Source organism: Eschrichtius robustus, chromosome 1 (genome assembly GCF_028021215.1).
Source record: "Eschrichtius robustus isolate mEscRob2 chromosome 1, mEscRob2.pri, whole genome shotgun sequence".
In the NCBI taxonomy this organism is placed as follows: Eukaryota; Metazoa; Chordata; class Mammalia; order Artiodactyla; family Eschrichtiidae; genus Eschrichtius; species Eschrichtius robustus.
The window spans coordinates 160952482-160977989 of record NC_090824.1 but is presented as its reverse complement, the minus strand read 5'-3'; the positions used below and the strand labels follow the sequence as shown (position 1 = coordinate 160977989).

At 42.7% G+C, this 25508-nt stretch overlaps 1 protein-coding gene across 2 annotated transcripts in view; it reads left to right on the top strand.

Moving 5' to 3' along the window:
* NTRK3 (neurotrophic receptor tyrosine kinase 3) overlaps positions 1-24686 on the top strand; it is a 281804-nt gene extending 257118 nt beyond the window's left edge. The window contains exons 13-14 of one of the 2 annotated variants that reach the window (XM_068537611.1): positions 22367-22501; positions 24045-24686. In XM_068537611.1, coding sequence (XP_068393712.1) covers positions 22367-22501; positions 24045-24163 — 254 coding nt within the window. In that variant the 3' untranslated portion in view covers positions 24164-24686. The remainder of the gene's footprint in view (positions 1-22366; positions 22502-24044) is intronic. The other variant, XM_068537616.1, reaches the window with a different exon arrangement.
* Positions 24687-25508: the final 822 nt, after the last annotated feature.

The following is a 25508-nucleotide window of genomic DNA, read 5'->3' as shown; positions in this document are numbered from 1 at the left end:
TCATTGACTTTATCTCCTTTGCTGCCTTCTCAACCCTAGCCCTATGGTTTGCTCTGTGATTATTGGGTGGAACTAAGGATTCACATGCTGTCATGATGCACTTGGTAGATTTAAAGTCTTCTCCCTGGCCTTGGAGGGTTTTTCAAAAGCCGTTTGAGTGTTGAGGACTCATTTAATGTCTGGTTTGGGCTTGCTTGCCAAGCTCTCTGGGCTTCCTTCCTCTTCTCTTTACTTGGGGAGTCTGCTTTTTTGTTTGTATTTTAAAATATGCTCTAGTTGTCGTGATAGGCTGAGATTTACCCGGTTAGTCATGCTTGTTTTTATTTTTTTGTTGTTGGTTTTTAAGAACCTGGGTATTTTGATTCGTAAGAGTCTTGTTTTCTCTGGGCTTCCAGTAAGTTGTTGTTGCTATTGTTTTTGCATAGCCTCTCAGGTTTTTCTTGGGTCTTACTTTTGTAAAACTGTTCCTCTCCGTTTCAACATGAGGTTAACAACGAAATTGTACACCTATTTGTTGCTTTGCTTTGTTGCTCCAGGATTTATATAAAAATAAAAAAATCTAAAGATTAAAGCAGAGATCCCGTAGATTCCCCAACTGGCAGTTCCTAGTTTGGTGGTAGATGGGTATTGGTTGGGTTAGGGCTCCCCCATCCTCCTGTAATCCCTGGCAACCTCATCCAGCAGGGATGAGTGTCAGCACACTTAAACACTATCAACAGATTCACCATTTCTTTGAGGGCAGTTAGGGCAGAGTCAGGTTGCTAGTGGAAATGTCTTGAACAGGTCTTCCATTATCCATCCTTGACTGAACTTATGTCTGTCCTTTGAGATTTTATGGCAGTATAGTTTTGTGTATGATCCTGAATTCTTTATAGCTTGAGGAGTGGAGAAATCTCAAAAAAATCCAGCTCTTAGATTTTTACTTTGGAAGGAATGATATCCATCATATAGAGGAAATCCCTTTTACACTGCACCTGGCCAAAATTATCAACGTTCTCTGTAAACACTTCTCATAATGGGGAGTTCACAACCTCCCATGGACCATTATTATATCAATGCATAAATATTTATACTTTTTTTTTTTTTGGCCGCATTGTGCAGCTTGCAGGATGTTAGTTCCCTGACCAGGGTTTGAACCCAGGCCCTCAGCGGTGAAAGCACGGAGTGCTAACCACTGGACCACCAGGGAATTCCCTATTTATACTTTTTAACTTTATTTTTTTCAAATATTATTTTCATTTAACAACTATTGCAGTTTTTGGATTGCAAGACTTAATATTGCTAAGATACTCCCCAAGTTGATCTACAGATTCAACACAATCTCTATCAAAAATCCAGGCTGCCCTTTTTTTGCAGAAATTGACATACTGATCCTAAAATGTGTATGGAAATGCAAGGGACTCAGAATAGCTGAACAATCTTGAAACAGAACAAAGTTGTAGGACCTAAACTCAATTTCAAAACTTATTACAAAGCTACAGTAATTGAGACAGTGTGGTACTTGGCATAAAGACAGACATATAAATCAATGGAATAGACTTGAGAGTCCAGAAATCAACCCTTACATTTATGTTCAATTGGTTTTCGATAAAGTTGCCAAGATGATTCAAAGGGAATATAATAGTCTTTTCAACAATGGTGCTGAGACAACGAGATATTCACATGCAAAAGAATGAAGTTGAACCCCCTACCACACACCATATACAAAAATTAACTCAAAATGGATCCAAGACCTAAATGTAAGGATTAAAACTATTAACCTCTTAGAACGAAACATAGGTGCAAACCTCTGTAGCCTTGGATTAGTTAATGGTTTCTTAGATATGACACCAAAAGCATGAGCGACAAGAGAAAAAATGTATGCATTGAACTTCATCAAAATGGAAAACTCTTGTGCTCCAAAAGGGCACTGTTAAGAAGGTGAAAAGACAACCCACAGAATGGGAGAAAATATTTGCAAATCATATCTGATAAGGGAGTTATTCCAGGATATATAAAGAACGTCTACAACTCAATAAAAAGATAACTCAATTGAAAAATAAGCAAATGATTTGAATAGATATTTTTCCAAAGAAGATATACAAATGGCCGATAATAACATGAAAAGAGGCTCAACATCATTAGCCATTAGGGAAATGCAAAACCATATTGAAATATCACTTCACACCCACTAGGATGGCTAGAATCAAAAAGTTGGACAACAGCAAGTGTTGGTAAGGATGTGGAGAAATCGGAACCTTCATATATTGCTGGTGGAGGGTAAAATGGTGCAGGCACTTTGGAAAACAGGCATTTCGTCAAAACATTAAACATAGAGTTACCGTGTGACCCACCAACTCCACTTCTAGTGATATACTCAAGAGAATTAAAAACATATGTCTGTGAAAAAACTTGTACGTTAAAGTTCATAGCAGGATTATTCATAATAGCTAAAAAGTGGAAACAGTGCAAATGTCCATCAACTGAAAAGCGGATTTTTAAAAATATGGTATATCTGTACAATGGAATATTATTGAACCATAAAAAGGAATGAAGAACTGATACGTGTGACTACATGGATGAACCTTGAAAACATTATGCTACGTGAAAGAAGCCAGACATGAAAATCATGTTTTATGATTCCATTTATATGATTTATCCAGAAGAGGCAAATCCATAGTAACAGAAAGTAGTTTAGTGTTTGATGGGGGCTGAGGTGAGAGAGGGGTGGGGAGTGACTACTAATGGGTGTGGATTTTTTTTCTGGGTTTTTAAATTTTTTTGGTGGGAAGATAATGAAAATGTTCAGGAATTACATAAGGTGATAGTTGTACAACTTTTTGAAATATACTAAAACCCACTGAATTATACAATTTTAAAAAGTGAATTTTACTGTATGTATATTAGATCTCAAAAAAAATTCTGAAAAAAACCCCAAACTTACATGGACGCTGCCCAGTTTGAACAGATGTGTACACCCGACCTTGCGTGGGGCCCTGTTGATGAATTGCAGAGATTCTCAAGAGGAGGGACCGGGGCTGGCTCTCAATGGTGTTGAATGTCTGGCCACTCAACGCAGTGGCTAGTTACCAACTGGTGTGGACATACTTTGCATTTGAACAATGAACATACTGGTACATATCCACCAAATGTTAGTCCTTAGCTGTGCCTGAATCCTGTGACTTCCACTCAGGGCTCCTCTGTTATCCCACTGGGAGCAACAGAAAGCCTATATCCACATGACTTGAATAGGACCATCATAACACCAAGAAGTCTGAGTTCTGCATACTTAGAATCCCCAAGTCTGTGGATCAGCCACTGATAAAAATCAGCATTTCAATCAATATTTTTGAGTAGGGTCTCAGAGAGAAAAGTGTCTAGTTCTATTGAGTCATATTATAATACAATATAAAAGTCTCTCTCTCTCCTTCTTTCTCTTTTTCTCTCTCTAAGGGTCATTTGCATTCTCCAGTAAGCCTCTGTTGTCTGTCCCAATGCCATCTTCCTCATCTGAGTTCAGACTTCCATGAGCCAATCCAAGGTGTCAGAGCTATAATCTTGGAGGTGAACTCTCCCAGTTCAGCTACTCATCAATCCCATACCCACAGCAGCTTTATATGATGGGACCACTGTGTCCCTCCCAGAGAAATATCTATATAGCTCAATACATGGGGAAATGAAATTTACATGGGAGAAGGGAAGACGTCTACATGTTATTTATTCAGTGATATTCTGTCTCATTGCAAAAAGTATTAGAGGTGGTTTGCAAAAATATACACAGGCAGTGCAACAAGATGAATGAAAGGAATGATAATATCTGGAAATAGGGGGAATAAGTATAAGGAAATAAAATAAAACTAGTGGCAAGATCAGACTATTAAGTGCCTGATGATGGAAGAAGCTTGCAGATTTGGCTCCAGGCATCCTAATGGCCAAAGCACAGAGGTAAATATTTTAGGTTACAGGCTGCTGTTCAGAGGAAGAATAACTTTTGCAAATGTTGTGGTCTAACAGAAGCTTCTCCCATAGCACCACATAAAGAGCAGAGTGTGGGGTGCAGAATTACACTCACCAGCAAGCTGAAAATAGATCCAATGGTGCACCTCTTAGGAATGTTGGTTAAAATATCCCCTTGATGCAAGTCAGTGGCTTCATGCCCAAACCCACTTCACAAAGTGGGTGGGTGGAGGAGAGAAGCTTTTAGAAGCACCCATGGAGCCTGGTCTTACTCTGGGGAGACCCAGCATTGCCTGGAAAAGGGGAGCCTTTGGGGAACTCCGTTGCTGAGGATTGATGGAATTTCCTTCTCCATCCCAGTATATCACACTGGAGCCTTGCAGGTCAGCTTTCACAGCCAGCAGCACACCTCCCATCCCACCCCCACCTCCCACTAAGGCTTTTCTTCTCAGGCTTATTGGAACTTGATCATGTGAGGCCAGAAATCATTGAAATCCAGAACAAATCTCATTTGACATTTTTATCTTGACTCTTCTGGGGGCCTTAATTAGCATGATTGCAGCACGGGAGATTGCTCCCATGGAATCTGTATTACTCATGGTTGGTGTAATGGCTATTGAAGGTTCTCTAGTTTCTGTTTCTGGTCATCTAGGAAAGACTCTGATTAAAAGTGATTAAACCCCTTAATATGGTATAATAAGAGGTGGTTGGCAATGAGTTTATGGATTTAAAAAATGCATCAGAACATGAACTCATATAATTGTACTAAGCTCACTCCTAAGACTCCAGTATGGGTTGTTTGCCAGCCTGGCTGCCTGGCCATAGCACACACCACCACTGCGTAGGCATCCGCTCCCAGCGTGGCCACCACCCCACAGCTCATGCAGCCAGGGCGTCCTTGACCCCCTTGCCGACAGCCAGGGCACACACATCACAGCAGGCAGCCATGATGTTCTCAGTCCTATTAATGGTCCATGGCTTTGGGGAGCATCAGAATATGTTATGGCTGAAGACAGAATTTTAGTTGGCAGTAGGATCCTGATTTCTCCAGTTCCTGAAGTACAGGGGGTGGTGAGGTCCTCTACTGGTATAGAACACATTGTAACAGTGGTTTCCATCATGGATGACTCTACCCCCACCCCAGGGGACATTTGAGAATGTCTGGAGACATTTTTGGTTGTCCCAATGGGATGGAGGGCGCTACTGGCATCTAGTGAGGAGAGGGATGCTAAACATCCTACAATACACAGGACAGCTGCCCACAATCTAGAATTATTTGGCCCCAAATGTCAGTAAGGTAGAGACTAAGAAATCCTGTACTCTTTCAAGGCAGACTCCGACAGACTCTTATTTAAAGTTCATAATGGCCTGGTGAGGGAGAAGGTATAAACGTTTTATTTCTATTTTATAGATTGAAAAACTGAAGCTTAGAGAGGTCATGAGCCTTCCCTGTCTCTCAGGGTCAGGCCATCTGCTTGATTGTCTAGTTCTCATTCTGTTGCCACTGGTACAAATTGCATGGGATGACATGGACTTTGGGGTCCACAAGTGTTCAGAAGAGGTGCAGGTTTTATCTAAGTGCTTATGGCACATCTCTGGAGAAACCATGACCCCAGGTGTCTTACGAAGGAAAAGCACCCCAATTTCATATCTTTCCCCTAGGTATCAAAGCACACGTCTCCATCAAAAGTACTAGGTGTTAAGATAATGGTAAGACTTGATCACATTTGATACTTGGGGAGGAGTAAGGTCTTTACAGTGAGTGAAAACATGATGATTCGTACAGTCTGATTCCAGTTCACATTCAAATGCTTTGGGAGCCCTGGCGGTTACATAAAGTGTGACATGGCCTGTTGTGACAATAGGGAAGGGTGGTGTTTTGGGAATTAAGAACACATGACCTGCCAAAATGCAGTCATATTAAAACATCATGCACCCCTCAACTCTCTGTGTCTGTCTGGGTGTATATTTGCAGATGGGATACCTTCCAGAGCCTGTTGACTTAGTGGAATAATAAAGCTGAGAAGGGTCACCCAGGATGATAAGAATATAACTGTCCTCACACTCATTGCCTGGGAGTTTTGAAGGATTTGTAGGATTAAGAGATTCTATAACTGAGTTCAAACCCAAGGTCTCATCATTTCATTGCCTTGTCTCTCTTCCTAGGGCATCTATGGCTTCATCATTGCACATTGCCTATGGGTCACATTTGGAATTAGAATCTAATTCATTCTGCTTGTGGCCAGGCACCGCCCTGTGCATTTCACGTACATATTTGTAACCCCCCGGGGCCTCCAAGGGAAGTAAAATTATCCTTATTATACAGTGGAAAGCCTGAGCTCAGGGGGTGACATCACTTGTGCGTGACCCACACCTGGTTGCTGGCAGAACAAGAGGTGAAACTTAGGATTTGCTTATTCCCTTTACCACACTGCCGTGTTAAACAATCAGGGCAATTACACCTTTCTCTTTGCTCCTCAAGCAAGAAAGATAGTCTCATCCTCATTAGAAGAGGAAACAGGGCCCCTAAGGCGTTGAATTAGTTGACTATGGTGAGAGTCCAGAGCCTAAAAATCATATCTCCTGCCTCCTAAGCCAGCTGGTGTGCTTGGGGGATGATAGGCACAGGGAGATCCCCAAAGAATTCATCAATGCACAAAGTTTCTGCAATAAATTGACCTAACTTAGTCTCAGTTCTTCCACTGATCTTGTCCTATCTAAAGCAGCTCTACTCTGACTGGAGTAGACTACAGAGCTTCGAGCTGAGAATTACCCTGTGTGCGGTAGTGCATTGCTTGAGGAACATCACTTAAGGACAAGTGTCTTGCTTCCGGTCTGATGAAATAAAGTCAAGAGTGTAAGGTTCCTAATTCCAATTCCAAATGTTGCTACACTTCCTTTAAGGGTTGCAGGATGCTCTTCTGGGCTTGTTCTGAAAGCATCACCTGCTCTCCCACACCTACTCCTTTTCAGGTGCTCTGCAGTGTTGCTAATGGTCCTGTGATCAGTCACGCTGGGGAGCCCTGGGGCTGCCTAGACCCCACCTCCTCTCCCACCTCCCACATTTAATGAGATGCAAAATGCCTGATTTGCATAAGATATCTTTGCATTTCTCTGGCATCCATCTCCTTGATTCTCCTTTCGTGATCCCAGCCCTAATTGACCACTGTCCGCCTGTGCTTCAGTCACCCTTTAACCCAGGGGTCTGCACGCTATAACATGCGGGCCTGGTCTAGCCCACCACCTGCTTTTTTGGACAGCTCAGGAACTAAGAATCATTTTATTTTCAAATGGTAGGAAAATATCAAAAGAACGATCATCTTTTGTAACACGTGAAAATGATATGAAATTCAAATTTCAGTGTCCATAAATAAAGTTTATGGGAACACAGCCACGTTCATTCATTACCTACTGTCCGTGGCAGCTTTTACGTGATGCTGGCGGAGTTGAGTAGTTGCAACAGAGACCGTATGGCCTGGAAAGCCAGAAATACTTACTATCTGGCCCTTGACAGAAAAAGCTTGCAGGCCCCTGCCCTACCTCTCCACTCATCCCCTCTCTCACATTTATCCGAACTCATCCATTGCTCAAGCTCCTGAAGTTCCTTCATCATCTGCCCCAAGCTAATCTCCATTTATTTCCCAATAGGACCTCCTTGCACTCCGCAGACGTATCTTGTACCTCCCCACTAAGACCATCACTCAAGTGGTTCTTTCTGCCGGAAATAACTTTTCCTTCCCATCTTCTCAGAAATCTTCTCTCTCACACAGATGTAGAGAACAAACTTATGGTTACCAAGGGGGTAAAGGGGGATGGGATGAATTGGGAGATTGGGATTGACATATATACACTACTATGTATAAAATAGATAACCAAGGAGAACCTACTGTCTAGCACAGGGAACTCTACTCTATGCTCTGTGGTGACCTAAATGGAAAGGAAATCTAAAAAACGGTGGTTATATGTATACCTATAACTGATTCACTTTGCTGCACAGCAGAAACTAGCACAACTTTTTTTTTTTTTAATAGCTACTTTATTTATTTATTTATTTTATTTTTATTTTTGGCTGTGTTGGATCTTCGTTTCTGTACGAGGGCTTTCTCCAGTTGCGGCAAGTGGGGTCCACTCTTCATCGCGGTGCGCGGGCCTTTCACTATCGCGGCCCCTCTCATTGCGGGGCACAGGCTCCAGACGCGCAGGCTCAGCAGCTGTGGCTCACGGGCCCGGTTGCTCCGCGGCATGTGGGATCCTCCCAGACCAGGGCTCGAACCCGTGTCCCCTGAATTAGCAGGCAGACTCTCAACCACTGCGCCACCAGGGAAGCCCACTAACACAACTTTGTAAAGCAAATATACTCCAATAAAAATTAATTTTAAAAAAAAGAAAAAAAAAAGAAATCTTCCCTCTCCTTCCAGCCTCACAGCAAATGCAATCTGCTCTGAGGAGGTCGTCTCCCACTCTAGTTAATTCCTCGGAAGGCCCTAATGCTCTTCCGGTTCTGCTTTTAAGGCATGAGGTCCTTTCTGTTACACCTGGCTGTTTCAGCCAAGGTCCCTAAGGGCGGAGGTGCCCCACAGCTGTCACCTAGAGTTGCTAAGTGCGGGCTGAGTGTGTCTGCCTGAGCCGGGGCTCCCTGTCCCTGGGACTGCTTTTCCAGGTGTGTAACTCCTGTAAATTTATAAGACTTTTGTTCTCCCAAGCCTATGTGACATTGTTTTGAAAGTGGGAAACAGGATTCAACATTTAGAAATTGATTTTTAACATTAAGTAGAAAGATCATTGTCATTCACTGATACGTCATTGAATCTAAATCTCATATCCATGTATCCACCTATACCATATCTATTGATCCCTCATCAGTCTTTGTTTATCTATCTGTCTGTGTTCAGCTATCTGTCCATCAATTTCTAAATTCTTTCCACAGGGCAGCCCAAGTACCGTCCCTTGATTGGGGGGTGTCACAATTTTATAAGATTACCCACAAAAAGCACCCAACACTGTTTTCCTAATGTCCCCTGCTGAGCTGGTTCCCCATTTCTCCCTTATTCCTGCTGTGTTCCAGCCAAATTATACTGTGCTTCTCTGGAAAAAAAAAAAAAATCCCTGTTTTTAGTTTCCTAGGGCTGCTATAACAAAGTACTTGCCATCTTAGAACGATAGAAATTTATTGTCTTACAGCTCTGGAGGCCAGAAATCCAAGAGCAAGTTGTCGGCAGGGCCATGCTCCCTCTGAAAGCACTAAGAAAATATCTGTTGTGTGTGTATCTCCTAGATTCTGGTATTTTGCTGGCAATCTTGGGCATTCCTTGTAGACGCATCACCTGAGTCTCTGCCTTTGGGTTCACATGGCATTCTTACTGTGTGTGTGTGTGTGTGTGTGTGTGTGTGTGTGCGCGTGTGTGTGTGTGTATCTGTGTGTCCAAATTTCCCCTGTTATAAGGACAGTCATATTAGATTAGAGCCTACCCTAGTAACTTCATCTTTTTTTTTTTAATTGAAATACAGTTGATTGACAGTGTTAATGATTTCACCTTAACTTGATCATCTGCAAAGATATTGTTTCCAAATAAGGTCACATTCTGAAGTAGCGGAGTTATCTTTCGCGGGGGCACAAATCAACCCATAACAATCCCCCATTCGCTATACCTCACCCATGCTGCTCCCACCATTTGCAATGCCCCCCACACATTTCTGCCTAGTGACCATCTTTCCCACCCCCTCTCCTCCTCTTGCATGGGATTGCTCCCCCACTGAACTCCCACAGCTCTGGGTGGGTACCTTTCTCTCAACACTTACTAGAGTAGATCCCACATTATAAGAATTTATTTTAGGATCCTAGTTGACTGTACACTTCCTTTTCTTTTTTTGCTCGTGGAAAATTGCTACTCAGATATTTGCAAAAGTTATTGCTAGGTATGCTTCGAAAGGTCTAGCCTTCACGTACGTGGCACTGGATTTTAAGTTTCTCTAGGGTAGTCACTGGGTTTTACTCATCTTGGTATTCCCCTTCCCACCTCTGAACATAGTGCCTGTGAGCACAGGAGGCCCCTCAATACGTGTTGGCAATTTGGAGATTTGGAGCACAATGAAAGCAGGGATTTGAATCTGCATTTGCCAGTGTCTGTCATTGCAAAGTGCTGATGCTTTCTGACCTGTATAGCATCTATCTACTGCTCTTAATCTGGATCCTAGCTAGACCATGACACCGCCATTGCCCAAAATGAATGAGCCTTTTTGTGTGTGTGTCTCTGTGTGTATGATGCTTCCCTCTAGTTAAAAAGAGCAAGCCCCAAGAAAGGTTAAAAACCATTGCTCTATAGAGATACACGGTGGGACCCTTCTTGTCTGTCTTCTTTTCATCCTTCCCTTCATCATTATTTTCAATACCTTCATCATTATCACTAATCATAGGAATTCCAAGCCAGAAAAGCAACTCATAGGTTTATATTCTTTAATTGTTAGGGCTATAAATTTAGAATGTACCAGCTACCTGATCCTATTAGCCATACCCTACTCTAAGATAATCTGCTTAAAATTTATACCACTCAGGGATTTGGACTTTATTGATTACATTTCCTGCTAGACTCAGGCCTTTGCCTTTTGCTTATTGGAGCCTAAACAAAATGGCCATGACCCTGAGGAAAGTCAGGCACCCTGGGATAGCAGATAGACTTGAGAACTTGGGTTCTGGGAGGGCCACATGATCAAGAAGGAGGCAGTGATGTTAAGATAATTTTTTTTCTCTTTCCTTACCTAACAGAGTTATTGTAAGGTTAACATAATCATTTAAAGTTTTGGAAGAAGAAATGCTTTGTAAATGCCAAGATACTATAGTAGGACTTCAAAATAATGTGGCACATTGTTATACAGATTCTCACACACACACACACACACACACACACACACACACACACACACACACACGAGTCATATCACACAGTTCTAAAAAATAAGTTTTCTATTCTCTAAAATGCTGGTCTATCAGGTGAGAAATAGGGGGGCGGAGCTGTTGGAAGTGCTTCCTGATTTGGTTTCAGTATAGCAGAGGGGTTAATATAGCACAATTCAATATAGCACAAGAGCTGGAATGAGAAAGCCTAGATTCAAGATGGCGCTGCATCTTATTCACAGGGCAACTTGGCATGAGTTACTGAACATCTTCACTCCTTTTTTTCTTCATCCACAAACTAGGGACCATAACAGTTCTCCCCTCATAGGGATGCCGTGAAGGTTAGATGAGGAAGTCCATACACAATACTTCACTCATTGTCTGGGCATGTGTAAATGCTTATAAATACTAGTTGTTAGGTTTTTTAAAAAAATGATCTTACTGAGAAATGAAAAGAATATATCCATGAATAGTTTCACTGTTGTATATTATATTTAAAACAGTTCCAGATAACAGGAGAAGAAATATCACACAGAAAGTCACAATTAACTGCCAAACGACTTATACAGACAGTGAGATTTGAGCTGGTTATTGAAGAATTCATGGGAATTGGATGGGGAAGATAAGTTAGAAGGGACAGCACAATACCATGGAAGTGAGGACAGAAACTAAAAACTGTAAGATATGGTCAACTTAGAGCTTATCTAAACAGAGATTGTGAATAGGGGAGGGGTGGGTGACAAGGGCAGAATATCTGGCTGAAAACAGGGTGTGGCAAGACCAGGATGGCAGCCTAAGCCATCTGGGATTCATACAAAGGCACTTTCAATCTGTGTTGGCCCCTGAACAGGGTGGTGGATTGGTGAACGTGATGTTTTAGCGACATAATTTGACAATGGTGTGTCAGAAAGCTTAACCTAGGGACTGGAATCAGAGGAATATATTACAAAGCCCCAAAACAGTGGCCTTAAAATTGAAATGGGGGTTGAGGAAGCCTAAACCAATACTTGTTAATCATCTGTTTCATGTGCCAGACTTTGACCTGATCCTTTTTTTTTTTTTTAAATCACAACAGCACCTGCGAGATAGATAATGATATTTCCAATTTACAGAAAGGGAAATCAAGGCTCTGAGAATTTAGGTAATTTACTTAAGGTTTTAAAGTCACACATACCTGGTAGGTAGTAGAACAGGAATTTGATAGCCAGTCAATCTGTCTCCAGATCTTTCTGCCATGCTTTGCTGAAGTGGGGAATCTAGTAAAAGCATGTGTATGTGAGATACTGCAAAATAAGTATTGAAACCTGATGTTTGATTAGATATGGGAAATTAGGAAGACACTGGCAAGAAATGGGGATGATTCCAATAGTTTGTGCCTAGGTGATTATAAGCATGGTAGAGATTTTAAAGAATTGGCCTGTCAGGAAGGGAAATTGTTTGGGACGGGGATTATAGAAATGTTGGGTTTGTGGTTATGATGCACAATAATGGAAATGCCAAGTAGCCAGTTGGCATCATGAGAATGGAATTTAGAAGAAAGTTCTTGGCTGGAGTTAAAGGGTTAGACGTCACACCCCTGGATGTGGACATTAATGATGGATTGTACAAGGAGAGAGAGAGAGAGAGAGAGAGATGGAGAGAAGATGGCTAGAACAGCATTCCTACACTTTAATCACCTGAGGTGAGGATTCTGTTAAAATACAGGTTTTGATTCACTCGGTTTGGAGTAAGATCTTGAGAGTCCTCATTTCTAGAAAGCTCTCAGGTGATGCTGCTGTTGCTGGTCCAAGAACCACTCTGAGTAACCAAGGGTGAAAGGACTGATCCTTGAGAAACCACCATAGGTACAGGTGGAGGAAAAGAAGCCAACAGAAAGAACAGGAGCGGAAAGGTAGAAAGATGACACAGTATTATAAGTGTCATGGGGGATGTGGGATGGTGTTGAGATACCACACTCTGTGGAATGACCAAGGTGAAGAGGAATGGAGAAAATCTAGTTAGGGAGTAACCATTGGTGACCTTCAAGAGGTCAGTTTCTGTGGAGGGAATAGAACTTGGATTATGGGAAGTTAAGCATTAACGATCCGTGAGATAGTGGAGTTATAGTTGGAATTGGATCATGCAAAATGTTGGTATCCAAAGGAACTAAGGAAATGGGATGATAGCAGACGGTATGTAAAGTGGAGGACATTGCTCCATCATTTACTAGGTGAGAGACTGGGAATGTGGGCACACATGGATTTGGTACATGAGCACATACCAAAAGATAGAGATGACCATATGTAGATTTCTGCAGAACGGGGAATAGAACAGGATTTATGGAAGATGCTGGAGAGATAGGAAATAATTGAGGAAAGAAGTTGGAGATAGGATTGCAGGCACCAGTTAAAGAAAAAAAGAAAATACATTTTTCTCTAATACCGAAAGAAAAAAAAGTAATCAGGCTGTGGTCGAGATGGTGCAATGGGTTCATGCTTTAGTGCACCTCCTCTGCTCCAAACACATTGCAGTGACAGAAAAATATAAGGACACACAGCTGGGCCTAAGACCCAGCTATGTGGGCCTAAGAGCAAGATAAGTGACCTGATGGGTCAGAAATAGTACAGAAACAAAAGGTTGATGAGCAGAGCTGCATTCATTCTCAGGCTGGGCTCCAAGTCTGGAGGCAAAAAGTAAGGACAGAAATTTAGCTCTCAAGGGTCCTGCACAACTATATGTGGTCCAGATTGTCAAGGGATCAGGGCTAGAATCACTGCTTGAAGCCATGGGTTGGGGACAGGCTTCCACATTGATGAAAAGAGTCTGAAAAAAATAGTGTTGCCAACCCCTATCTGAGAGTACAGCTAATAGGAATCTCTGAACCTAAGGAGGTAGGGGAGAGAGGTAAAGATGTAACCAGGAGATGATGAACTGACTTAAGCCACTCACCTAGCTGAAGACTGTTCTGCTATATCCCATTGCAAATCAGTATGGAAGGGAGAAACTATTCAACATGAGGAATAATAAAGTTATATTATTACCTCATACCAGTCACAAAATAAGTTATAAATTCTGGTTGAAATTTAGAAGTAGAACTTTTTGTTTTCAGCAGCTTTTTATTTTAAAATGGTATCACCCTTTAGGGGCCCCAGGCCATCATTATAGGATGGGTTTGGAATTGAAGTTCTAAGAGCCTTGGTGGAGGCAGCAATAACAACAACAACACCAAAAACGTTAGACAATGATGACTGAGCACAAAAGGAAAAGAGGGAAAAAAACCCCTTCCTACTCAAAATGAACTACAATCCAACATTATGAACCATGTAGGAAAAAAAAAAACAGTTAGTAATAAAGATGTTTGTTATCCTGACTTTCACTCAACAATGTTCTGGATGTTCTACCCAATGCAATAAGACAAGAAAAGAAATATAAGAATTGTGGAAAGACATACGACCATCTTTTTGTGAATGATATGATCATCCTACATAGAATATCAAAAGGTATTTATAAAGCTAGAACAAGTTAGAGAGCTCAGCAATGTTACTAATACAAGATCAGTAAACACAAATTAATATATTCCCTAAACACAGTTAGAAAATTTAACTGAAAACAAATCACACTTACAATAGCAAAAATGAAATAAAACAAAAAAAGGCAAAAAAAAATATAAATTCTACAAAGGATATGCAATATCTTCTAGAAAATACAAGACAATATTAAGAGTATAAAATAAGAATGAGTAAATGGAGCATATATCTTGTTCATAAATAGGAAGAACCAATATAATGAAGATGTTGATTATCCCCCAAGTTTATAAATTAAATACACTCCCAATAAAAATCCCAGCAGGGTTTTTGAAGACACTTGCTTGATAAGCTTATTCGATAATTTATATGAGAGAATGAAAGACAAAGACTAGCCAAGGTATTTTTTTAAAAGAGGGTTGAGGAGATTTGCTCTCATAGACAAAAAGACATATTATAAAGTTCTAGTAATTAAGATGGGGAGACAAATAGGCCAAAGTATAATAATATTTTTTTAGCACTCAGAGAACATACATGTGTATATATGTAGATATATAGATAGACAAACAAACAGAAAGATGTCTGGCTATGTGTGTATTTTTGATGTGTCATTTCAAATCAGTATGAAAGGGAGAATTTATTCAATAAAACCACATGAGGAAAAATAATCTCATACCAGCCACACAATAAATTATAAATTCTGGGTGAAACTTAAAAGTAGAACTTTTTGCTTTAGATAAGGTTTTTGTTTTAAAATACTTTTAGATATACAGGAACGTTGCAACAAGAATGCAGAGAATTCTCTTATACCTCTCACTCGGTTTTCTCTATTGTAATCATCCTAAATCACCATGACACATTTGTCACAACTAAGAAGCCAACTTTGGCATGTTATTGTTAACTAAACTCAATACTTCATTCTGATTTCACCAGTTTTTCCTCAAATGTCCGTTTTCTGTTTCAGAATCCCATCCAGAATACCACATTACATTTAGTTATCATGGTTCTTTAACCTCATCTGATCTGTGACAGTTTCTCAGACTTTCCTTGTCCTTGATTACCTTGACAGTTTTGAGGTCAGATTTTATGCAGAATGCCTCCCAATTTAATCTTGTTGGTTGGGGTCATGAGTTTTGGGGAGGAAGACCACAGAGATGCGTGCTGCCCTCGTCACATCATATCATGCTTATCACATGGCATCACTGAATATGCTAGCCCTGATCACCTGGCTGAGACCAGGATTCTCCACTGTAAAGTTACGTTTTCCCTTTGCCATACTCTTTGGAAGTAAGCTGATAAACACAGAACACAAGGTGGGGAGTTAAGCTCCATTTCCTTGAGTGAGGAGACTCTACATAAATTTTTGGAATTCTTCTCTAAGAGAGATTGTTAAATATAGTACTTTTAGAGGAAAAGAGTATATCCTTTGACATTGAGGGGGGAAAATCTTAAGATACAGATTATAAATAACATAAAGGGAAAGATTAATGCATTTGTCTACATTAATTTTTAAAAATCTATATAAGATACCATATACAAACGTAAAAGGTAAACCATAGACTGAGAGAGCATAATTCCAATGCATACAGCCAACAAAGAATTTACATGCAGAATAAATAACAAACTCCCGCAAATAAAAAAGACCAACTTATATACAATGTATATATGTATGTGTACATATATATAGTATGTGTATGTACATATTATATATTATTATATAGGTAATATATATCCACACATATACACATAATATATATAATGCACACACATGTATAACACACACGCACACACACACACACACACACACACAACACAATGAAGAAAGTATAGGAAGAGACACTTCACAGAACAGGGAACTCCAATTGAGATGATGTGAACCTCAGCAGTAATCAGGGAAATGCACCTTAAAGCTACAAGAAGATAACATCTACCACACATCAGATGATATCATATATGGAGAGACAGGGTAAGACGTTCATCCATTTAGTGATCATAGAAATATGAGTTGGTCCCATCACTTTGGGGAAACGTTTAGCAATAGAGTGAAGGATTTCTATACACTAAATTATAGGGATATCCTCTAAAGCCATTCTTCTGAAACATTTTTTTGTGCATAGAAATCACCTGAATAACTTGTTAAAATGAAGATGTTGATTCACTGAGGTCTAAGAGTCTCCATTTCTACCAAACTCCTAGCTGATGCTGATGCTGGTCTACATGCCCATAGTTTGAGTAACAAGCCTCTAGAGGTCAGCAAACAGTGGCCTCTGGGCCAAGGCCCAAATCTGGTTCCTGTCTGTTTTTACCACTGAAGTTTTATTGAAACACATTTGTTTGTTTCTGTGTTGTCTATGGCTGCTTTCAGACTACAATGACAGAATTTAGTAGCAGCAACAGAGACCGTATGATTTGTATAAAGCCTAAAATAGTATTTATTATCTGGGCCTTTACAGGAAAAGTTTGCCAACTGCTGCTCTAGAGAAACTCTCCCACATGCACGTAAAGAGACTTGTGTAATAATATTTATTGCAACTCTTTTTGGAGTAATGACAGAATGGAAATAAGTGTCAGTTAGTAGAACAGACAAATAATTTGTAGTATAGTCACATGGTAGACTCCATCAGTTACAATTAATGAATGAGAACTACACGGCTTAATGTGGATAAATCTAGAAAAAACATCCCTTGTTTTAAAATTTAAACGTAGGCAATTTTCTTACAGATATATACCTCTGCAGGCAAATTATTAAAAGATGCCTGGAAATGATCCTCATCTATTTCAGGGCAGTGATTACCTCTGGTGAGGGATTAGATTAGGAACAGGATCATGGATGCATTCATATGGGCTCACAACCATAGGTGTCATGTATTATTTCTCTCAAAAATTTGGAAAGAAGATATCAAAATGTAATAAATTGTTAATACTGGGTGGTGGGTACACAGTTTTGATAATCTCTACGCTTTCTTATTTCAGATATTTCAAACATTGGAAAAGAATTAAAAGAATCAAAAAGGGGAAAATATGCTGAATATAAAGACAAGTATTTTGAAGTGCAGGGAGCGGGTGAAGGTAGAGAAAGGTTATTCATACTTGAGGCTCTCTCTCCTCTCAATTAAGCAAGAGATATTCCAGTATTACAAATTGTCCCTTATATAGTTAATTTTGAGAATGGTAAACAGGTTTTACCAGGTGACTAATTTTACTCCATGGCTTGTGAAGTATTTTGATTCTAAGAGGTCACTTCATCCAGGTCCTGGAGTGGAAGGAATTTCCCTTTCTCTGGAATAACATTTCACTCCTTTGATCCAAGCTCAGCTTATTGCTGGGACAATAGTGATACCAAGAGCAAAGCCCCCAAGTACATTCCTCCTCCTTTTGAGTGCAAGCCTTGCAGTATTCCTCAGGGAAGAGTCAGGAGAGCCTTCAAGATTCCTTCAGGGAAGAGCCTTTGGCTTTTGTCTGAGAATCTCAGTGTTCCATGCCCTTTTATCTCACCTAGGTGTGGATGCCCTCCCACCGTGACTTCTCCGAGTGGCATGATTCCCTGAGCTAACTCACATTTGGGTTGCATTCAGCAGCAGCCCCTCCCTCAGAGCATCTGCGCACAGCTGGAACCAGGCTTTGCACATGGACTAGGGCAGTCTCATCATTGATTTTCCCAGCAGTATTGAGGCAACTTTACAGGAAAAGGTGCTGTGTACTGAAGCTGGGGATCTCAGTTCAACACGCTTAGCCATGAAATATACAAGAGGGACGTTTCAGTTCCAAGTACATTTGCATATCCTATAGAAGCCTTTGTAGCATGTTTGTTGTTGTAAGGATATGGGAATACTTTGAGTCAAATCATACCCCATGACATTTAACAGCTGTATTGAAAAGTCCTGCTAGCTGGCAATTGATAACCTTTGGTCAAGTGCCTTACATGTGTCAAGGAAAATGGAAGCATAGCCAGCTGATGATACAAATACCCAAAATACCATCTTCTCACCCAACAGTAGCATTATAAGTGGTCTCTAGCATGTTTTCTTCTTGGGAACCTGATTTCCGAACACAGTGCCCTCTTACCCATACAGTTCAATTCCTGAACTATCTCCTCTTTCTGAGATAGGTTTATCCCTCTGATGGAGGTTTCCAGCCACTTATGTATCATTTTTAACCATAACCAGAGGAAGCATAAGTTTGGTCATTATAGGGATAATCAGTGAGGCTTGCTGAGAGGGCATTCCCTGGTCTTTAATGCACTAGTGCTGGCTTTATGTTTATTGTAAAGTTTTCAACTCAAATGCTAAGACAAACCATGCAGGGATTGTAAATAAGTGAAGGGACCAGGTGGAGGATAATAGGGAGTGGTGTGGCATATGGTGAATTAGAGAACACATGCCTTGTCTAAATGGAGTGGCCACCACTTTGCTCTAGCTGATTATCATTGTGCAGAAATGCTGGCCCAACATTGACAGAACTCTTGGATTTTTAAGGGAAGCTAGAAATAGGGATATTTTAAATGTGAAATCTTCCAACTTTTAGATGTTGACAACTAATTCAAAAATTTTTTTAAAAGCACGCTAAAATGAGACACAACCCAGAGCCACAGATGGCCCATTGGTTAGGTTTGCAACCTCAGAATGACAGAGGAAATGATCTGAGAGCTTTAAGTAAGATAGTTTGCGGCCAGCAAGTCTAGGCATTTGGGTCTCACCCACGTGGCTCAGTGCCACCATCTTTTTACTGAATCTGATGGCAGGAAAGAACTTAGATTGAGAACAACAATAGCCACATCAGGAGACAAAGGTACAGAACCATGTAACAATAGTCATAACCCGGGACCACTGGGGCTCTTTGATGACCTTCTTCCCATGACCTTAGAGAGGTCACCATACAGGCAGCAAATGAAGCAAGCAAAATTTATGAGGGACATTTTCTTTACTGTAATGTACCTTTTCCTGTCACTTCTTGTTCACATAGTGACCCAAGGGGAGAGTGCTGGGGAGAGAGCAATTCTGGGCTCCATACTTGGCCTCCCAGGAGGATTCTCAGATTCTACACTCTTGCTCTAGGTGTCACTATGTTCTGAATAATTGCTCTTCTCTACAAATTCATGATTATCTCTCTTTCATCAGGTTTACTTTTCATCCTTCTTAAGCTGAACTCCCAGAAGTAACATCAAAATGAAGGGGTCAATGTCTAGATAGAGTTTGGGATTCTTTACTTGGTAGGTCCTAATACAAACCAAGTGGTAGGTGTGGCTGGCTGACACTTGCAGAAAATGAGGCAGCGTGGGAAAGGGTTGGGCTGGGCATCTACTGGAGGAGGGCAGTGGCGGGGCATGGGGGGTGCTCGGCTCCCTGGTAGGGAAGCTGTTAGTGAGGAAGGAACACTGTAGCCCTCCAGCCAGGCCTTGCAGAAGGAGCCGGAGGTAAAGCCCTGCTTCCCCTGGAGAGTGTCCCCATCACTGCAGCCTTGACCTCCATTTCTGCCTCCTTTTCCGTACATTGATTTTCAACAAATGGAAGCCATATTGCAAAGCAGTTAATTATAAGGAGTTTAAGGTTATGAAAAACTTGGTTCAGTGTTCAATATCAGACTCTGCCACAAAGTGTACTTGGGTTTTTTTTTTAAATACGTATTACTGAGCCTTAGTTTTCCCGCATGTAAAATAGAGTTAATAATATCAACTTTTAAAAGATATTGGAGGGACTTCCCTGGTGGTCCAGTGGTTAGGACCCTGCTCTTCCACTGCCAGGTCCTGGGTTCAATCCCTGATCGGGGAACTAAGATCCCGCAGGCTGCGTGGTGCAGCAAATAAAATAAAATAAAATAGAGATACTGAATTAACTGTAAGCAGTGCCTGGCACCATCACTAACTTATATAGGTCTTTGGATTCCCGGGTGATCAGTGATGCATTGGATGGTAGGGCTGTTATAGCCGGGCATTGCTTGAGTCTCCCTTCTTTAGCCCATGCCTGCCCACAGCATGCTTCAAGACATTTCACATCTTCTCACCCCTTGGGGAATGGTATAGAGGGTGTGGCTAGAATGCCCCCTGACTGGGGTGGGGTACAACGCAGGCTCCCCACCCTGACATCTATCCTGTGGACCCCTCCTGCTCTCATGCTCTCTCTGGACAAGGATCTCAACTGCTCTGTGCCTCTGATTCCCTATGATTAAGCCGCCCACGACCTCAGTGCCAGGACTCCTGTGTATAGCAACCTCCTCTTTCTCACAGCCAATGCTATGTAAATGCTAAGCGTTTCTGTGATGTAGCAACTTTAAGAGGATGAATGAATACATTTGACGAGGGAATGTTGGGAAATAATCCAATAGGGCTCCATTTGGTATTGGGCCTTTTATCAAGGCCATAACCCAAACCCACTTTATGGGGTTAGGGAATAAAATTACCATGTCAGATAACAAAAAGGAAGAAGCAGGGACAGAAAGGGAGGCCTTGAGAATCCAAAGTCAAATGAGTGTGTAGACAGAAGATGCAAGGGAAGTTCTCACTGGTGGGTGCCTGGAAAGCTGGTAGCACTAGACTTCCAAGGCCAGAGCAAGAGAGTGGAGCTGGGATGAAACCCCAGAGAGGGTGAGATGATTAGGATTTACAAGATTGTCAGAAAAACAGAGAGGTGTAAAGGTCTAGGCCATCCTTTGTGTTGCACGGCCATAGAAGGCAGCCCTTCTCTTGCTGCAGTGAATATTAAAGAACTTGCCCTTGAAGATTTAACTGGCTTTTGGCCCAATGGGATTGGCTCCAAAAGCTTTCATCCAGTTCTCTGGGTGCTTAGCACCCCCTAGCCTCTTCCTTCCCAGCTTCCCTCCCTTCCCAAACGATCCCAGAGTCTCTGGCCTGCTTCTCAGGAAACATACACCTAGACAGTCCCTGAAGACCAGGCTCTGTTCTGAATTACAGAGGGCCTACGAGTAGCTTTGTGCTGGATGACTCTGGGGACAGCTGTTGACAGATGGAGGAAAAGGTTAGACGTGAGGGTCCATGGGCCACTGGGGGGCGAGGCTTTCTTCAGAAGTATATTTGCTCCTCCTTGGCCTTTCCTCCAGCCATCTCTCCCTTTCCCAGTCCAGGTTCATGGTGGTCCTTGTCCCCCCTGCCCTCCCCCGAGCATATGCCTTTTCCTTCCTGCTCTGGGGTTGTTCTGAGTGAAAGGGGGAGGAATGGAGGATTTGGGAGCGGTGCCTCTTACGCTATAAGGCCGCAGCATTTAGAATCTTGGAAAGGCTCCATCTGGGAAAGAGTTCCAGAGGAAACAAACTTCAGATCCCGGCTCATACGGGAAAAGGCTCATGTTCACGGAGGTGGCTTCAGGGACCTTGGCAGAGGCTTGGCCCCTGCCTTTCATGGATCCGACATGGAGCCTTCCAGGGCCCACGATACTGCATGGCCTTCAAGGGAGATTTCACTCACAAGCTATCATACCTCTTTCATAGGACTTAGAGTTGTCAGGTCTCTAGGGAACCAACAGCTTTTGTCGTTCTGTTTATGCCCTAACTGAGGCAAGAACGATTTCAAGGGGCCAAACACCCCGTGTCTTCTCCTCTTCATTCCCCCTTGTCATGTTGTTTCTTCTTGGAGAGTAGCTGAATTTCTTTTCTAGGAGAGAAGGGGCCAAAAAGGTGGTCTCAAGACCTGTGGGATCATCAGCTCAGTTCATAGAAATCTTCCTTCCAGCCCCGGAAATGGCATTGACAAAAGCAGTGATGGCCACAAGTTCAGGATTCCCCCGGCCCAAGAAGAGGGATGGGGGTGGGTAAGCATGGTAGGGAAAGGTTGGACAGAGTTTATGGTGATCCCCTCATGCAGTTCCTTAATGCCACTGTGTGATACTCAGAGGACCATGTATCTAGATTTTATGCCTAAAATAAAGCAGGTGCCCCTACAGGTAAAGCAGTGTGAGTACAGGAGCTGGGAACACCTGGATTTCTGTTTCTGGCCTTGTGCACTTAAGAAAAATACTTCCCCATGTCTTTGCACATGGGGCTCAATACTGACCATTAATTCCCCCATGTCTGCCTCTTCTGCCAGGGGTCTTTTCAAACATAGACAATCATGGGATATTAAACTTGAAGGACAATAGAGATCATCTAGTCCCATCAACTCACTATATATATGAGGAACCTGAGGTCCAGAGTGGGGAAGTGTCTTACCCAAGGTCACATGGTGAGTTACCTCCTTTGACGTCTTTGTATGCAGTACAGACCCCCTGTCCCCCTCACCGATTTTAATTCTTAAGATCTTAAGACCTCATGAAGTTTCTGTAGGTCCCAGAGGATTCAGGGATGACTAGGTGCCTAGTGTGGGATTGGTACTAAAATTCCTCAGGTGAGGGAACTCTTCCAGGCCAGGATACTTCACAGGGCCTAGGTGAGGCATCTGGTACAAGAGAGAGAGGCACCATGGCCTGGAGAGAAACAATGGAGTCACAGACCCTCTAGACCAATGGCCTGCCTTCCCCCTGCCTCAGACCCAAGAGAGCCCTTGTCCGGGGTTAGCACAGTGATGCTAGCACAGAAACATCTCAAGTTGAAACCAAGTCTCCCTCTAAACATGATCTCATCAGTGAGGAACTTTCCTCCATCTCCACAATCTAACCCCGCTCCCTGCAGAAGGAGGGCACCCAGCATCCAAGACGACTCAACTCTGTGTTGATCGTAATATGTCCTCAGAATGAGGAGGGGAAAGTCTCAGTGCCAGCAACTCGATCTCTCCCCATGATAGCCTCAACGTCTAGCTGCCCATTACGCTCTTCACATACCTGCACACAGCTTTCCTAAGAAGACTGGCTTACTCCTATCTTGTCTGCACATGCACATAAACACCCACAGACTTATTTTATAGACATTATTTTAATCCGGGGTTGACTGAAAAACCTCCTTCTGGAGATTTGATCAGGAACACCCAACGTCTCTGGACATCCTAATTCCGTCCATGGCAGTGTGGGCCAGAGAGGAGCTGAGCTAGCATGGAAGCCCTCCTTGCTTGAGGCTGCCCGTGGCTTGATGGCCACCAATGCTACCCCTCCAGGGTATTCCATCCCCTATGAGACTTGGAATTATGGGAGGGCTGAGAGATCAGCCATCATTGCACTGACTGGGTGAAATGAGAGGAAAAAGTGAAGGAGAAGGAGTTTATAGTCTTGGATGTACAGTGCCCCCAACCTGGTGCAGTCAAAGGTGGTTCACATTATCCCAGCTCCTAGGATTAGAAATGGCCCTCAGGTATCCCTTAAGAATGTAAGGTCTGGAGAGCAATCTCCTCCCACCCCTTTGCCCCCCCAGGCACCCTAGCGATTATGCCCTGTTCCCACCTCCCTCTCAAGCTCATCATCAGGGCCTCCTCCTACTTAGATGAGGCTGCCCCTCCCCTCCTCTTCCAGGACAATCCAAGGCCAAGTCCCCAAACGTTTTGCTCACGTCCCTTCCTCGGTCCAGTGGAGGCTGCAGCAAAAGTGGAGTGTTTCCAGTTTCTCTGACCATGCCTGGTTTTAAGTTAATCCCCTCCTCCTATCCTTCCCTTTTGCTGAGAATTCATTTGGCTGTTCCCAATATATCTGTATCCATATCCCGTATCTCCAGTTCTTCCCCCTACCTTTCAGGCTCCCTCTCTGTTTCCCCTTCTAGTTTTGATCTTCTTTGGGGGTTTTGGTTTTTACTTTATTTTGCTTTTTCTGTTTTTCTGTTTTTTTTGTTTTTGTGTTTTATAGGTTTCAGAGAAATTATGTTGAATCCAATAAGCCTTCCCGGACATTCCAAGCCTCTTAACCATGGCATCTATGTTGAGGATGTCAATGTTTATTTCAGCAAAGGACGTCATGGCTTTTAAAAACTCCTTTTAAGCCTCCCTGTTTTGATGTCACCTTGGTAGGCTGGGTCCTCTGAGAGGTTGGAAGCTCTAGGCATGGTTCTGTTTGGATCCGGGGAAGCTAAGTAGAAACTACACAAGCCGCCGGTGCCCCTGCATCCTTTATCACCACCAAGACGGGTGTTTGCCCCCATCCGCCACTGGCAGGGTTGCCCTTTCCCTCCAATCATCACTGTGCTCCTTTTTTTTCTGGCCTCCAAGGCAGCTCCTGCCATCATCTTAAGAGCCAATAAAGAGAATTAAAAACCTGTGCACCAGGAACCATCTCTTAAACACACTAGCCATTCTCTTGCTTTCCACAAACAACCCAACCACCACGAGAAAGCCTGATGAAGTCCAGCCGTGCTCCGGCCTCACTTTCCCCGCTTGGAAGCGTGGGGTCTCCCTGGCTCTCCCTAGGATACCAGGCCATCCTCTTAGTGACCTCGTCGCCCTGCAGCCTCCCGTGGGGAAGAACATCTAAGCAGAGGTGGAGACGGCGCAGTGAGAGGAGAGGGAGCCAGGCCCAAGTATTGGCACCAGATTAGGTCTCAGAGGAAAGAATGGAAACCAGTCATTTTCTATATATATATATATTTTTTGGTGGAGAAAACCATACCTTTTTTTTGGACACACTTTCCCCCTACTTCCTCTTCTCTCTGGAACGGCTCACAGTGAGTGGTATTAGAAAACTCCTTGGAGAAGAGGATTTCTCCAGGGCTCCTTCTTGGCCCCTAGATCTGCAGTTCCGACAAGCTTTGGCTGCAGGAGGTCTTGCCTGTGAATTGGGCATCCTGCTAGGACCACAAGGGACCAAGGGAATCAGGGACCAAGGCCCTTCCTGCTGTTCCATGATCCCGGGATTGGCTCTCTTCCCCCACTTTTACTTATTCTTGACTCTGAGAACTTTTGGCACCCAATGGAATCACCATTTCAAGGCCAAGATGAACTGAAGGGGAAGAGAAGTAAAAATTGGCCTCCTCCAGCCCCTCTCATGGCTCCAATGGAAGTGTCATCCCGTTCTCTGGTCAATATATGTGTTTACTTTGCTTGCTTTGACTCATGCCTTACTCCATGGCCACCCTCTCCCAAAGAGGGAGGTTCGTTTCCCCGATTTTCAACTTGATCCACTGGGGAGAGGGAAAGGGATGCTTTTCCCCCTGCTTCAATAGGAAAGGTACAGTTGTAGGGCCTGAACCTCTCCCAGATTTGCTGCCATGTTGGCTGAGTGGACTTCGGGCTTGGCCTAGTTTCCCCCCCCCCCCACCCCATGGTGCCTCCATTGTAGGGGGTCAGCACAGGCTGCCCCCTTGGGGGTGGAGCATGG